At 47.0% G+C, this 17,383-nt stretch overlaps 1 protein-coding gene across 1 annotated transcript; it reads right to left on the reverse strand.

Moving 5' to 3' along the window:
- Positions 1-2,078: 2,078 nt before the first annotated feature.
- On the reverse strand, positions 2,079-9,103 carry LOC113022544 (ADP-ribosylation factor 3). The gene is made up of 5 exons (XM_026168035.1): positions 9,032-9,103; positions 7,246-7,491; positions 7,051-7,161; positions 6,826-6,950; positions 2,079-4,224 (listed from the first exon to the last, which is right to left on the reverse strand). The coding sequence occupies exons 2-5, from the start codon at positions 7,391-7,393 to the stop codon at positions 4,063-4,065; spliced, it is 546 nt and encodes a 181-aa protein (XP_026023820.1). The 5' UTR covers positions 7,394-7,491; positions 9,032-9,103; the 3' UTR covers positions 2,079-4,062.
- Positions 9,104-17,383: the final 8,280 nt, after the last annotated feature.

The raw sequence follows: 17,383 nt of genomic DNA on the forward strand, positions 1-17,383 counted from the left end.
GTCTCAAACTCTACAAGACTCAGCTAGCATGTTAGATATGAAACTACAGTTAGACACGGGCTGAGAGGTTGTTTGGAAAGGTTGCTAGGATAAAGAACATGGCAGCAGGGCTCGGGTTAGCATCAAGTTGCATCTAAATAAACCACAAGACCTCTCAAACATCCCTTTGGAGTGAAGATGTTTGGGCATAATACACAGTGCTCTGTTTGGCAAAAACCACAGGATCAGCACAAGCGCCTCATACCAAGAGTCAAGCACAGTGGTGGAGGGGTGATGATTTGGGCTTGTTTTGCAGCCACAGGACTTGGACACTTTGCAGTCATTGAGTCCACCATGAACTCCCATGTGTACCAAAGTATTTTAGAGGCCAGTGAGACTGTCTAACATGTAAATCACACAATAGGACAATGATTGCAAGGACAGCAATAAATCTACAACAGAATGCCTGAAAATAAGGGAGCTGTGTGTTCTGGAGGAAGGCTCAGGATTTAAGTAGTCATCATCATGGGCTCATCCGATTAGAATGAAAATAAGCAGTCATCAATCATTCACAGGGTTCTCCTTTTATTCTCAAATCAGTAAAGGAAAGACACATGGACTGCCATCTCTGAAAGGAAATAAAATATGATTTAAGTAACTCAAAATAATACATAAACTCAGGAGACTCAAACAGAAACTCACCTCAGCTGCTGCCCCATGTGGGAGTGAAGAAAGAGTGAGCTGTAGGTGACTGCAGTCCTTATATAACGAGTGACAGGTGAGTGCAATTAAGGGCAAGCACCACACCCAATCAAAGGTGAGGAAAAGAAACAAGGTGCATCTGGTCAAGTGAATGTGCTGAAAGGTGAGCCTTTACAACACTGTGCATAAATGAATGCCTGCAAACCTCAATGGACTGAAAATTTAAATTAAAAAAAAAGAAGAAGAGTGGGCTGAAATTGCTCTACGACAAAACGAGACCCTGATTACAGAAAACAGTTGCTTCAGCTTATGGCTGCTGAAGGTGGCTCTACAAACAGTGGACTTCCTTTTTCACATGACAGTATATTTCCCCTTTCACTGCAGATTTAGGAATTATTTCATATGTTTTGTGATGTATGAGTTATGCATATATATCTATTTCTGAGGAGTCCAGCTGCAGCACACTTCAGCGTTAATCTAAGTAGCTCTTGCTGGCTCAAGCATGTGTTTAAAGAGTAGCAATAGTCTGATTTAGAGGAAATGGACGCACTTATGACCATCTCTATTTCTTTTGGATAAGATTGAACCGATCTTGCCTGAGATGAACAATTAAAATCATGTCAGCTACTGCATGTTGTTCAGCAGGGGTGTCTCAGAGGACAAATAAACCTTTCAATTTTTAATGGATTTGATTAATGCTTTGGGACCTCTTTGACCGAACAGATATCATTGTGGAACAGTGTCCTCTCCTGGTTGGAGCCTGTCACAGCAAGACATTTGTCACGTAGACATAGAGGCAGGTGTAACAGTGAAGTGTAATGAAGTGGAGGAGTTGAAATACCTGTGGTCAGCAATCCAAGATATTGGACAGTGCACAAGACAGGTGAGTGCAGAATGAGAAGAGAGTGCAGGCAGGGTGGAGTAGGGTGGAGACGACTGTCAGGGGTGATTTGTGACAGAAGAATAGCAGCAAGAGAGGAAGTAGTTTACAAGGTGGTAGTGAGACCTGCTGCCATGTACGGTTTACAGACGGTGATACTGAGAAAAGGACTGAAAGCTGAGTTGGAGATGATAAGATTTTTACTAGGAGTGACCATAATGGACAGGATTGGAACATCAGAGGGACAGGTCAGGTTGAGCAGCTTGGAAACAAAGTCAGAGACGGGGATTGTGAATGTACTGGACAAAGCATGTTGACTATGAAGCTGCCAGAGAAAAAAAAACAAAGACAGCAAAGATTCATGGATGTGGAGAAGAGCTGGTGTGACAAAGGAAAATGCCAGGGTGAAATGGAGGCAGATGAGCTGCTGTGAAATCAGCCAAAACAAGAAGAAGAAGCTGTACGTATGTAGCATTGAAGCCTATTAGTTCCCGCTCCCAGCTGATGAGACAGATCATTCAGAAAATGGGTTTATTCGTAATACAGCAGGATTTTGGTTTCTTACATCACATACAGATGTCTCCATGCATTCAGCATTGAAACATGGTCTTCAACATTTTTTTTTAAATCTACTTGTGTAACTATAACGGTACAGAATGAATCATCAGAATCTTTTATTTCTCTGCACTGATTGTTTCACAGACACAGTCTACATCAAAGTTCATTTAAACCCCAAAGAGAACTGAAGAAATCTACCACCAAATATGAATCAAGTATACGGGCAAAAATCAAAAGAACACATTATACGACGAAATCTTTGCCTTACCATAGTGAGCTGTGGTGCGAAACCTGCCGTTAGAGGGCAATAAGGAATAAATCATTCTTTACTGGTAAGTATGAAACCAAACTCTGTGAGAGGAAACCAATCGGAATATAAGGCCACAAAAACCAAAGGATCTAACTCATGGTTACAACAGATGCTGGATATGTGCTGATAAGTTGGTAGGGCGGATGCACAGCGTGTTGCACTGTGACTGGTATATGAGTGGCAGCAGTACCCATGTGTGGCACAAAGGAATCGTTTCATTGACAGGAGTCTGCGGATTCTGCTGGTATCAGTGGCGACGCCGCAATCCCGTCTGCTGTTCGGAAAGTTGGTGGTTTGTGAATTTCTGCAAACTACAAAATCAACATACCAATCCGGTTACCCTGCTTCGTTTTGCATGACTTATGCAGATACATCACTGAAATGATGGCATGTCAGATAAACATCATTACAGCCACTTATAGATTCATCAACAATATTCACATTCAGTAATACGGAGTTATCAGTTACAGCATCGTCCCCCTCCCCATCCCCCCCCCCCCGGTATGCAAATTAGACACAAAAAATTAAAAAATTAAAAAAAAAAAAATCCACACAAGCAAGAGCAACCTGACGCAGTTCGAGTACTCGTATAGACAAGCAGCACAGGCCATCTGTGCTGAGTTAATGTGCTATATGCTGTTTTCACATCTAAAAAGACCATAAAGCTGACTAGTCGCTTTTTTTGTTGGCTTTTTTTTGTTGTTGTTGTTCTGAGCAAATGTTGCCACCAACTGCACTAAAAGTGGTGATTTCGGATAGTTTTGCGCATCCTACTGTAAACGGCGCGAGAACACGATGAGGGGGGAAAACATACAAATAACATCTATGCGGTTCTCTGGATGGAGAAGTACCCAACAGTGGTGGCAGGATGCATGCAGGTGAGGCAACTGAGAAAGAGTGTTGTGCGTTTTAAAATATTTAAAAAGGGCGGCTTCGACGCTTCGGGTTGCCACACGGGGAGTAGAAACATGGCACAGATATCAAAAGACGTCAGAGAGCTGCTTGGGATAATACTGTCTAGGCTGCGGAGTTCAAGTACACGCTCGCAAGTCAAAAGGAAAAGCAAAGCAATCATATTAATCATTGTGACATGAATCTGCCAGATGTGACTGTTCTCAAACATGGCTCTGGAACTCTGTAGGAAAAGACATAAAAGACAACAAAAACAAGAAAAAAAAAACAGGACGTGGAACAGTTCCTTTCATGGACCACTGACAACGGGAAAACATACATCAACAAAGTCAGATTGGACTCATTGCTGGAGTCCCATGTGACTCGACACAGCACCTAGAGACTAACATACAGTACATTATATACCTAAAGACGATTGGTGGACGAGAGGTGGACGGAGGAAAAGCAAGTGCCTGCTGTGATTGCTTATTGTTAGTGTGCATGTGTGTGTGTCTGTGAGTGACTGGTTAGATACGAACATGAGAATGTGTTTTTTTTATAACCACAGAAAACCAGAAGGACCAGACCAAAAATCTAAATCTGACACCCCGCCGCCCCCACCCAAGACCCAGAATCTTTTATCAATCAAAAACCTCGGTGCTCAACCCGCACCCTCATCCCTAAAAAGAAATAAAAAGTTGGTATGGGTGTGGTCGCTGGATGCTTTCTTCCAGTTTTCTTCTTACTTCTTGTTCTTGAGTTGATTGGCCAGCCAATCGAGGCCCTCGTAGAGGCCATCGCCGCTGGTGGCGCAGGTGGCCTGGATGTACCAGTTGCGATGACGCAGAGAGTGCAAGCCCAACTTGTCTGTGATCTCTGCGGCGTTCATGGCATTTGGTAAGTCCTGTCAAAGAGCAGACGGGTCAGTGAGGAGAGAAAATTGCGCTTTCCATCTCTGCGTGGATGAATTTTCTGCATGTTTTATTTTGACTGGAGTATTATTATTACTACTTTGCAATACTCCAGTGTTTTCACAGGAGCTTTAGAGAGTAGTATGAGGGGTACCGTATTTTCACGACCATAAGGCGCACTATGCTAAAAGGCGCAGTCTCAGTTATGTGTGCCCTTACTGTATTTAACACACACATAAGGCGCACTGGACCATAGGGCGCATACAAGTACCGTATGCGTATTTAAAAATAAAGCGGGAGCAAACCTGAATTCGGTACCTTACTCACATTTCTATTGCCGGTAATCGTCATCATCAACAACACACAAGCATACAAGTGTGCGTATTTAAAAATAAAGCAGGAGCAAAACTGAGTTTGGTACTCACATTTTTATTACCAATAATCGTCATCATCAACAACACACAAGCATACAAGTGTGCGTATTTAAAAATAAAGCAGGAGCAAAACAAAGTTTGGTACTCACATTTTTATCATCAATCAAACCCATCGAAGTCCTCATCCTCTGTGTCTGAATTGAACAGCTGCGCTAAATCTCCATCAAACATGCCAGGTTCACTGTCTTCACCGTCAGAGTCACTTTCCGTGCCGTGCGGCTCCTCGGAAACGATGCCGGCTTTTGCGAAAGCTCGAACAACAGTGCCAGCAGACATGTTAGCCCAAGCATCTACAATCCATTGGCAAATTGTGGCGTAACTCGCCCGGCGCTGCCTTCCACTCTTAGTGAAACTGTGGTCTCCACCGCTCATCCATCGCTCCCAGGCCGCTCGCAGCCTTACTTTGAACGGGCGGTTCACACCGATGCCCAGCGGTTGGAGTTCCTTTGTCAGGCCTCCCGGAATGACAGCAAGCTCACAGTTCATTTGCTTCACTAGTTTTTTCACATCGGCTGTGAGATGGGCACGCATAGAGGTCACAGATTAAGAGCGATGGTGATGCGTGGAAAAAACCACCTGGTCTCCTTACATACACCTCCCTCAGCCACTCTTTCATCATTTCCTCATCCATCCAGCCCTTTTCATTTGCCTTAATGATGATTTCTGCTGGAAACTTCTCTTTAGGCAAAGTCTTTCACTTAAAAATCACCATAGGCGGCAGTTTCTGTCCATTAGCATGGCAGCCAAGCACAACAGTAAAAGAAGACTTTTCATACCCCGTTGTGCGTATCGCTACCGTGCTGGTCCCCTTCTTCTCCACAGTGTGACTCACCGGGATGTCAAAAGTGAGTGGGACCTCGTCCATGTTTGTGATGTGGCTGGGCTGGATGTTTTTGTCGCCGATGTGTTTGCTGCAGTAGGAGCGGAAGATGGCCAGCTTTTCCTTATAATCCGCTGGAAGTTGCTGCGCTACCGTAGTCCTGGTCCGGATGGAAAAATGGCACCGTTTCATAAAACGAAAGCACCAAGACGGACCTCCTTGGAAATGTTCAATGTTCATCTCTTCAGCTAGTGAAACTGCTTTTAGCCGAATGGTGACCGTCGAAACGCTTCTCCCGCTCGCTCTTTGCTCGATGATCCACCGCTCGAGTCTTTCCTCCAACTCGAGCCACCTCGCCTTATGTCCGCGGAAACTCAGCTGCGTTTTCTTGACCTGCCGGAGCTTGTTTTCCAGCTTCCTCCATTTGCGAACCATCGATTCGTTAATCTTAAATTCTCTCGCCGCTGCTCGATTTCCATGTTCCTCCGCGTAGCTGATGGCCTTCAGTTTAAACTGTGCTTCGTAAGCGTGTCTCTTTGCCATTTTCAGGGTTGTTAAAACAACGATGTCCTGCATAATGCACATACCTGTTCTTTTATACAGGTATGTGCGATTGTCCCGGTATATACGATCAACGCCCACACTTCACCCTTTAACGTTCTCATGGTGTTCTCTACTACGTCCTCCTTACAACACATAGGGCGCACCGCGCTATAGGGCGCGCCGCACTTTTTGAAGAAAATCTAAGCCTTTTAAGTGCGCCTTATGGTCGTGAAAATACGGTAGTTATTCTCTAAGTCTTCTTCTTTCATAGGAGTATTAGAGAGTAACTTTTCTGTAGTAGAGTCTAAGAGTAGTCCTGTGAAAACACAGGAATATTAGAGCTCTTTAACAAAGCATAACAATAGTATTATAACATATAATAATAGTATTATTACAGAGTAACTAATCTCTAAACTGCTCTATAATATTCCTGCTTCATTAGAGAGTAGTCTTAAGACATTAGAGCTTAGAAAGTAACTGCTCCCTAATACTCCTGTGAAAACCTTTCTCGATGTGGAATATCACATGATGTTAATTATAAGTCTGCACCTAAATATCACTGACCTCACTAATGTGACTAGTAACATCTGTGATTACCCATTAGTTCATGTCACAATGACTGTTTTACTACCTTTTTACTACCCTGGTAATGATTACAACTCACACTATAATTTAATGCCACCTAATTTCCAGAACTGCTTTAAAATTACACAGATAAGGAAGCTGGTATTTGGGGGCTCACCCTCTGCTATGAGCCTGCTATGTGTATGAATATACGTAACACTAGAGTCTCTTGCCTGTTTATTAGCAAACACGAGGAGCACGGCATCCCTCAGCTCGTCCTCAGCCAGCATCCTCATCAGCTCCTCTCGCGCTTCGTTCACACGCTCTCTGTCATTACTGTCCACCACAAAGATTAGACCTGCAGCGGCAAGAGTAAGAAACAAAATAAACCATTTGCATTAGAAGAAGAGAAATGCAAGCATTTATGTTGCTGTGACCCTCTGATTAGCTCTGCTCACCCTGCGTGTTTTGAAAGTAGTGTCTCCAGAGAGGACGGATCTTGTCCTGCCCACCCACGTCCCACACAGTGAAGCTGATGTTCTTGTATTCCACTGTCTCCACGTTGAACCCTGAAATAAGAGGTCACACAGTGCGTGAAGCAAAACATCATATCCACTGTTGGCTGATGCGAGTAGAAAGCTGCTTTCACATACCGATTGTTGGGATTGTGGTGACTATTTCCCCCAGTTTGAGCTTATAGAGGATCGTTGTTTTTCCAGCAGCATCAAGCCCCACCATCAAGATCCTCATCTCTTTCTTCCCTATGAGGCTCTTCAGCAAATTCCCAAAAATGTTCCCCATGATTCAGACGATGTTCCTAAACGTCAGTTTAAGTGCTTGAGGCCTTTCTGCAAAGTGTCAGTTGTCCAGCGGGGATTGATTTTTTTTTTTTAGGAGGGCTGAAAAGAAACAGACATTGAGAAGCAATCATGCTGGTCTTAATTATTAACATGCTGGAATGAGACAGAATGATTAACGAGCCAAACTGTCAAGTCTGTTAAATTACAATCCAGTAAATACTCTGGCTCACTCCTCCTCTCACCTCTCAAACACTAAAATGACAAAATCAAGCCAGAGAAATCTCACTTCTACATGCACGCAGCAAGACAGGTGCAAAGCTGTGTTACTCGCCCACAGTCATTATCACAGAGCGGGTGATGGAGATGCCATGACTCCAGGCTTCAGCACAATCTGTTCAGACCCTTTCTGATGCTTTTTTCTCCTTCAAATGTTAGCCTGTAATGGTGCCAAGCCCTTAAAGCACATGAAAAATGTCCTATATTACAGAGCGTGGCTTGAACACATCTATAACAAAGCCATCTGGTCATAACCAGGGACAAATGACTAAAATTCTCCCTTTAGATTACTTTTACACCGAGTCATATCAGACACAAATAATGATTTTTAAAAAAGTGCCCTAGGTGGGTGTAAAATCTATACAGCACGAAGGGGAAAGGAGGGATAACCTCAGGGAAAGCAGCAAGAGGAAGGATATTTCTTTCAGGGTGGACACAGCAAGTAGAAATAGTCAAATGACAACTCAAGGGACAAAAATAACTAAAAATACTCAACACAGGTGGGATTTCTTTTCTAAGGCTGCAAAATATGCTCTGCACACTCCACCACCTAAGTATTCAAGTAAGGTCACACAAGCCAAAGACGAACAAATCAAATGAAACTATAAAAGGTACTCAAACACTGTTGATTGTATGTTTATTTTTAATGTGGACAAGAGCTGCCCAATGCCTAGTTTTTAATATGTTGTAAGTGCAGTAATTAAACAGTCCTATGCTGACAGCTATTCAGAAAGCGAGTAAACAGGCTCAGTAAGGTGAAATTTAAGACTAGAAAATAAAAGTAAACGAGGACTTCCCGCAGCCCTGTCCATGGTGCTGAACACGATCGGCACCCTGCTGCTGTTTCTGACACCAGCTCCTCTCCTCATCCAGCTACCGCAGGTTCAAACACGGCATATTTCATTAAATGGTGATCTTAGGTGGGCGAAGGGCCGCGATGTGCCGGTCTGATAGAATTCATTCAGCTGCCAGTGACTCAGGTTAGCCCGGAATGCTACGTTAGGTAACCCTTACACGGGGCTCCTGTAAAATCTCTCGTCGTTACCCAAGCTTAGTTGCACAAAGTCGCGCCTTCCCCCCCGAATTATCGCTTCTATAATAACTCTATTTATCAGTCTAGTTTGCTTCAATCGCGGAATCGATTAGACGTGACCGTAGCTAGCGTGTTGATCCGCCCCATTCATCCATCCGTCCGCTCATCACCTCAGCGGGCATCCGGCTGCTAGCGAGCCGTCACTCGTTGTTACCCGGAGCTTAATACATCCCCCACCGGACAGACATCTGCTCCACTACAGTTTCATCACCTGCCGGGAACTACATGGATTTTTGTCGTGCTGATGGTGGAGCCAGTATCCTCACTTACCTTAGCCGAGCAGTCCTCTACTATCAACGTCTCACGACACTTTCCGAGAGAAGCGACTCAGCAGCAAGCGGGATCTCGCGAGAGCAGGTGTCACTTCAACAGTACAGTACGACCAAAAGGTTGTAAAAACTCTTCTCTCTGTTTTTCTTTTCTTTTAAAAACAAAACCAGGTTGTCTGTAAGATTATTATAGTTAACTAAAACGTCACGTAAAAGAGCGAACCGTGAATTTTAGTTAGTATTTTGGTTAACTGAAATAAAAATAGAAACTAGACTGAAACACAAAAACCGGGAACTCTGTGAAAGGATGCTGAGCAAGCTACTCAACACTAATAAACATTTAAAAATGTATAGGGAAGCTGTCCTTTATTTTACTCATTAGCAAATGGGTTGTCTGAACCTTAATCATGAGGCTTTGAGATGCCTATGACTGAGATTCAACTCGATTCAGTAAATTCTTTAATGGGTTATCTATTCTAAACTAACTATCTGTTCAGCCTTTAATAATTAAAAAGGTTAAAACTAACACCAAAACTAATACAAACAGCTAAATGAGGAAGAGGTAAAGGAAGTAAAGAGGATTTTTTAAAAAAGGAAGTGAGGAGTGAAAACAGATAGATACAGACTTTATTAACGCCACACTGGGGAAATTCACTTCTTACAACAGTACAAGGGTCAGAAAGAAAAAGTGAATAAGATATATTTTAGAAACAATAAAAACCTTGGGTCTTGAGCATTATTCAGTGGGCTGTGGACAGCCAGGGTCTCCTGTGTGTCTCTCTGTCCACCTCTGGCTCTCGGTGGGGGGAGTTTTTGCAGTCTCTCACCCTCATTTTCAAGTATGTTTCATGACAAGCACTCATTGACACTCCCCTTCTCTCTATCTCACACACACACACACACACACACACTGTAACAGCATGCTGCTTAAGGAGCTGCTTGGAGCCTCCAGTCTTTTGCAGGGGGTGAAATAAAATAAGAATACTTATTACACATAGCATTCTACCTTACCTCATGCTTGGTTGAGTTGGTTAAATGAGGTCACTCATTTAAATGAGCCAGTTTATGGGAAAACAACTGTATAGATATGCAGTGCTTTTAAATCAATGGGCAATCTTTTGGATCTTTGAAATCTTAAGTCATGTAAATAGTCTGAAACATGAATGAGACATATAAATTTACACTGCACACCATGGAAAAACAACCAGCTGCTCCATGTATGAAAAAGTCCAAAAGTTGGGGTCCTTATTAGGATTAAATGCAAAATTCTGACATGTCAGAGCAGGAAAACGATTAGTTATGTCTATAACTTCTGTTCCCTGAAGGAGAGGAACGAGGTACAACACATAAGTATGGGATATCACGCCCTCGCGTGTCCTGGCTGAAGAAACCTTTATTCACGCCTTTACGGCAGATGACGTGTGATGACACGCGCAAGGCCCCGCCCGCACATATAGCCGCTGCCATCACCGTCATCCCTCAGTTCGATAGCCGCTCTTCACCGAGCCAACTGCTCAGTGGGGCCACCCTGTGTTGTACCTCGTTCCTCTCCTTCAGGGAACAGAAGTTATAGACATAACTAATCGTTCCCTTTCAGTCGATTCACTCGGTACAACACATAAGTATGGGACCTATATACACGCCCCGCAGAGCAGCCACCGAACCGGAACGGGACCACCACATCCTTAGTGAGTGGTAGACCCAGCAGAAAGGACAGCATGAGCCACCGAAGGGGCTGTAACGTCCAACCGATAAAACCGCACAAAAGTGTGCGGCGACGCCCAATTAGCCGCTGCACAAATATCAGCCACAGGCACCCCTCTAAAAAGAGCCCATGAGGTCGCCATCCCCCTGGTGGAATGAGCTCCCACCCCGTGGGGCAACGCAAAACCTCCGGTGCCGTATGCCAGCGAGATAGCTTCCACAATCCAGTGGGACAGCCTCTGTCTGGACAGAGCTCTACCTCTATTCGGATTAGCGAAGCAGACAAACAACTGGTCACACAAACGCACATCCCGAGTGCGCTCAATGTAGGTGCGTAGCGCACGCACCGGACAAAGAGAATGCACCCTCCTCTGCTCCTCAGATTCAAAAGGAGGGGAGCAAAAGCTCAGCAACTCAAACTCCATTGAACTATAAGATGCAGGCATGACCTTGGGAAGATAGGCGGCATTCGGACGCAATACGACCTTGCGGCCATCAGGAGAAAACTGTGTGCAGGCAGGATGCACAGACAGCGCATGAAGGTCCCCCACTCGCTTCGCCGAGGCCAAAGCGAGAAGTAATGCGGTCTTATACGAAAGAAGTTTCATATCTACCGACTCAACGGGTTCAAACGGAGGGCCACAAAGGGCCTCCAGCACCAAAGACAAGTCCCAAGCCGGGACACTGGACTTAAGCACGGGCCTCAGCCGGCGAACCCCTTTCAGAAAACGCACGGCGAGGGGATGCGCACCTGGTGTCACCCCGTCAAAACCGATATGACAAGCAGATATAGCCGCTAAATAAACCTTGATCGTTGAAAACGAAAGGCCTTTATCCAACAGCTCCTGCAGGAATGTCAAAACATCCACAATAGAGCACTGAAATGGGAGAGTGTGGCGGTCCTGGCACCATCGCTCGAAGGCTCGCCATTTGTAAGCGTACAAGCCTCTAGTAGACGAGGCCCTGGCGCTCTGAATCGTCGCTACCACACTAGGTGGCAGACCCTTAGCAACCAAGTTTAACCTCTCAGCAGGTAAGCATGAAGGTGCCACAGATCCGGGCGCGGATGAAACACTTCCCCCCCCGCCTGAGAGAGGAGATCCCTGCGGAGAGGAAGCTGCCAAGGACTTGCTGCAAGCAGGCTGATTATTTCTGCATACCACGACTTCGCGGGCCACCAAGGGGCCACCAGGATCAGAGAGAGGGAATGCCGACGCACCCTCTCCAGAATTGGAGATATCATTTCCACTGGGGGAAATGCATACAGGAGCACGTCTGGCCATTGGTGCGCTAGCGCGTCCAAGCCCAAGGGTGCATCGTGGTCGATTATGGAGAAGTACAGGGGGCAGTGAGCATTCACCCTGGAAGCAAAAAGATCTATTTGCGCCTCGCCAAATAGATCCCAAATCTGAGCCACTATTGAAGGGTGTAACCTCCATTCTCTCACCAGAGGACCCCCCCTGGAGAGAAGGTCCGGCCCCAGGTTCAGGTGGCCCGGGACATGGGTGGCTCTTAGAGTCAGAAAATGAACACTGCACCATAACAGCAGAGAGCGAGACAGCTGCAACAGGGGAAGAGAGCGTGTTCCTCCCTGCCTGTTTATATAAGACACCACTGTTGAATTGTCCGTCCTGACTAAGACATGCTGGCCCTGCAGGACTGGACGGAAACGCTTTAGAGCTAAGAACACTGCCAACAGCTCTAAGTGGTTGATGTGCAGCTGGCGCTGAGCCGCGGACCAGATCCCTCTCACTGACGCACCCTCGCACAGCGCTCCCCACCCACTTAGGGAAGCATCTGTGGACACCACCTTGCGAAACAACACCCTCCCAATCCGAGAGCCCTGGTGCAGTAGCCCGGGCTCCCTCCAAGGACGGAGAGCTAGCATGCAAGACGCAGTTACCGGCAGCCTCCTCCGGAGGTGACGCGAAGCACACAAACGGTGAGAGAGAGTCCAGCGTTGAAACGCTCTCATTTTCAACAGCCCAAGCGGCACTACGGCGATCATAGATGCCATCATGCCCAACAAGCGCAATATCGTCTGGAAACGCAGTCTGCGTCCCAGCTGAAATTGAGCGAGGCAGCGATGAAACGCGGCCACTCTGTGCTCTGACAACCGTGCGCGGCTGGAAAGAGAGCATATTTCCAGACCGAGAAAAGCGATCTGTTGACCTGGGATTAGCGAGCTCTTCTGAAAGTTCACAGAGAACCCCAGTGTCTGAATGTGTGACAGAACCCGCGACAGCTGCGTCTCCGCCTGTTCTCTGGAGCAAGCCACGAGAGCCCAGTCGTCCAGGTAGGCCAAGATGCGGATGCCCCTCTTCCTGAGGGGCGCTAGCGCTGCCTCGGCACATTTCGTAAAGGTGCGGGGAGCGAGCGACAGCCCGAACGGCAGCACTAGGTATTCGTAGGCTACGCCCTCGAACGCAAACCTCAGAAACTGCCTGTGTTTCGGGTGTATAGCGACATGAAAATAAGCATCTGTTAGATCGATTGTCGCAAACCAATCTCCCGGGCCGACTGCACTCAGGAGCTGTCTGAGTGTTAGCATCCTGAACCTGTACGTTCGCAGGTACGTGTTCAAGACTCGCAGGTCGAGGATGGGACGAAGCCCTCCCCCTTTCTTCGGAATGACAAAATAACGGCTGTACCAACCTTTGTCCGTCTCCGAAGCGGGGACCACCCGTATTGCTCTCTTCTGTAATAGCGCCTGTATTTCCTCTCTGAGTACCAAGGCTGCCTCGGGGTTGACAATCGTGTTCACGACTCTTTGGAAACGAGGCGGCTTGACCCGGAACTGCAACCGGTAACCCATGGCAACGGTTTGCAGCACCCACGGAGAGGGGGCGCAAGCGCGCCACTGAGGGAAGTGAGCAGCCAGCCGGCTGGCCTGCAGCACTGACGGCGGGGCGCCGTCGCCCCCCAGTGTGTCTGCAGGGGACTGCATCCCCTGCCTGACCTGGCTCATTTCGCCTGCAGGTTGAGCATTTGAGATTGTTTGAGAGTAAACAACACTCTTTATTGATTGCAACATGGGAACATGTACATTTATACATTTTGTTGGGTGCACCTTTTCCGGGGCATAACAATGAAAAACAGCGGGAACACTCGATGTGGTCGCTTGAACATTCAACACATCTGAACCGTGTGCAGGGGTTATGTGCTTGGGAGACCGCGATAGGGAAGTGCAGCGCCTTCTGGGGCTGACAACCTGAACAGAACTTAAGCGGCACCTCTTGTGCGGCAACAGAGGGGTAAGAGCAGCGTCTCCCTGCGTCTCCCGGCCTTTGCCCCAGGCCGACTGGCGTGGAGCTCGGGCCGGAGTACGTGCTCTCGCCGGCGGCCCTCCCACTCCAGCAGTGGGCGCCGGTCTCTTGCCAGCTGTCAGAGGAGCGGCGGGCCTGTGAGAGCTAGCAGTGGGCTTGGGCTGGCGTCTGGGGATGATGTCGCGCAGAGCTTCCGTCTGCTTCTTCCTCAGATCGAATCGAGCCTGAATGGCTTCAAGTGAATGTCCGAATAACCCAGCCGCAGACGCTGGTGCGTCCAGATACACAGCTCTGTCTCTATCAGGGACGTCGGAGAGGGTCAGCCACAGGTGCCTCTGCGCCACCACTGTCGAAGCCATCCCTCTGCCCAGGGAGAGCGCTGCACAGCGAGACGCACGGAGGATGTAATCCGTGGTGACTCTAACCTCGTTAAGAAGAGGTGACAGCGGGCTGTCCTCCGGAACCAGCGATCCAAGCTCCGCCAGGCACATTGCTTGGTACGTCTGGAGCATGGTGACGGAGCTCATGGCTCGAGCGGTGCCGGCCTGAGCCCGATAAATCTTCTCCAGCTGCGAGGCCGAGAATCTGCAGTGCTTGGACGGCAGAGTTGCGGGGCCACCGACACCATGGTTATGGGACGGGGCCAGATAAGCAGCCAGAGACGGCTCCATAGGGGGTGGGTTAGCTAAACCAGCTCCCTCGGCGCCGTCCAATTCCATGTACTGTCCATAGCCGGGCACAGTGACGCGGGTAGACAGAGGTTTGTCCCATGACGCTGTTAGCTCGCAGAGAAAGTCTGGGAACATGGGGAGGCAGTTTTTGGCCGTTGCGGGCTCCGGTGGAAGGAAAAAACCCGCAAACCGCGACGGCTTCCGAGCTGGTGGAGGAGAGGGCCAGTCCACCTGCAGCTTCTCAGCGGCACGGCGAAACAGGGAGAAAAGAGAGGTGTCATCGTGGCCGACCGGCGCAGCAGCGGCGGCATATTGGGTCGACAATGAGCTCTCCTGCTCATCCTCCGACAAACCATGGATGTCCAGGCCGATGTCCAGCACGTCATCGTCTTCCTGGGGAGCGCTGGCGGGCTTCAACCCAGGCTGAAGCCCGTCAGCGCTCCTGCATGGTTCCGGTCCGTCATCGGCTAACCCGTCAACGTATTCCATGTGGTCAGCCCAGCTAATCGCGGGGACATCGACCTGAAAATTTTCGTCTTCGGACTCGGACGAAGCCGGGGCTCCAGACTCGGAAAGAAGAGGGTCATGCCGTGCGACAGCCGAGCGTCCCAGCACTCTTTCCACAAACGTCACCCGTCTTTCCAGGGTCGAGCGTCGGAGCTGGCGACAAAACGCACAAGCTTCGGGCTCCGTCAACGCTCTCCTAGCGTGGACGATCCCCAGGCAGACAGGGCAGGCATCGTGCTGGTCGCTGTCGTGCAAAGAGAAACCACATCCCTGAGGACAGGGGCGAACAGAAGATTTCTGCTTTGCTCGCTTCGGTTTGGAGTCCATTCCCAAAACGCAAAGCGAAACGCTGCACAAGAAAAACTTGAAAATAGCGCTCCGCGGGCAGCCTACGCACCAGCTGGGCGGTGGAGGCTAACACCAACAGGGGCAGTTAAGCTAGGTTCAAGTTGGCAGACAACGGAGCTAACTAGCAGTAGCTAGCTAGCCCAACTCAGCAGAGGTGTTCTCAGCGAGGTGAAGAGCGTAAGAACTGAGGGATGACGGTGATGGCAGCGGCTATATGTGCGGGCGGGGCCTTGCGCGTGTCATCACACGTCATCTGCCGTAAAGGCGTGAATAAAGGTTTCTTCAGCCAGGACACGCGAGGGCGTGATATCCCATACTTATGTGTTGTACCGAGTGAATCGACTGAAAGGGAACTGCACTAACACCAACAGCAGTCACAGTCAGTTTAGGTTTAACATTTTTAGGGTCTCAGTGTTGTTCCTCACTGAGGTAAAATATACAGAAAAGACGCTTCGTCAGTGTTATTAATTACACCTGTGCTCTTCATTTTATCACCAGTGCCTCGAGGGCCTATCAGCTGCACAGTTTCTCAGACACCCACATCACAGTGTGCTGTAACACATGGGAATTTCTAAACATTTCCCAGATGCCACAAAACCCACCATTGCCCCAGTTCAGGGAATACTCTTTTAAAGTGGTTTAGTTTGTGGAGATCCTATTAAGCATAAATGCATTCAATTACATAAACTATGGATGTATAATCTTTAATGAAATAACAAACCTGTTTTTAACTCAATTAAAACAATCTTGATTGGGGTTAAGTAGATGTTCTCTTCTTACAATTTTAGTTTATCTTGATTTTGCAAAGTACAATATGAAAACAAATCAGTTCCTGAACAGTAGAGTTAGAACGTTTTATTGTAGCATAAGAGGACAATCTAGCACCTAGAGACAACAGGGAGTGGGGGAGGAGTGCAAGACTGGAGGAGATCAGTAAAATATGCAGGGCAGAGACTATGAAGAGCTTTAAATGTTATCATGAGTATTTCATAGTTCATTTGTTGTGGTACAGGCAGCCAGTGTGGTTGATTAAGCAGACATGTGGCATTTTCTGCTGACTTTTGGAGTTCAATGATCAGTAGAATTCAATAAAAAGTTTGCATGAATAAGTTTATAGTATATTTATGGGCCTCCACCGTTGTGTTGTTGAGACCAGACTGAGTTCATGATGTTGGGACTGTCTTTTGCAGAACTCATGGTTCTTTTTCATGAAGACAACTTTTTACAACAGGCTGTATGCTGAAAGTCATTGACATACTGTAGAAAGAATTTGTGACCAATCAGACTGCTCCCTGATGGTACTACATAACACATAGAAGTATTCTTGCTTATGACAACACTGAAATTGTGAATAATATGTTGCATTACACTAATGCACAAGCAAAAAAAATTAAACATGTAATGTAGCACATGCAATTGTTTTAATGGAGCTAGAGCATTTTTAGGACAGGTTCAAACAACAGTCACAATAACAAGTGCTGAGAAAACAACTTCTTAAACCAGCTCAGCAGGTTCACCCAGAGACAACTAAAAGCTACAGATTTACTTCAATTATTTTGAATGAGTCAATCACCATCAGCTTCAGCATGGGTGCAACTGTAAATGAAAGAAATCCAAGTGCCACTGTGCCCGACACAATGTTACATAAAACTTCTGTTATGTGCAAAATTACTTGGTTTTCAGGAAATGGTTGAAATTGTTTTTCAGAACTTAGTAACACTTGTGCAATACTTCCCTGCACAGATGGGGAACAAAGTAAAGCATTTGTTGCGTAACAGTAACATGGCAAATGATCATTCTGGACTGCATAAACGAGAGGAAGTAGTTTAGCATAAATCAACCTGATTTATCATGTAG

The sequence above is a fragment of the Astatotilapia calliptera genome, chromosome 5 (genome assembly GCF_900246225.1).
Source record: "Astatotilapia calliptera chromosome 5, fAstCal1.2, whole genome shotgun sequence".
Classification (NCBI taxonomy): domain Eukaryota; kingdom Metazoa; phylum Chordata; class Actinopteri; order Cichliformes; family Cichlidae; genus Astatotilapia; species Astatotilapia calliptera.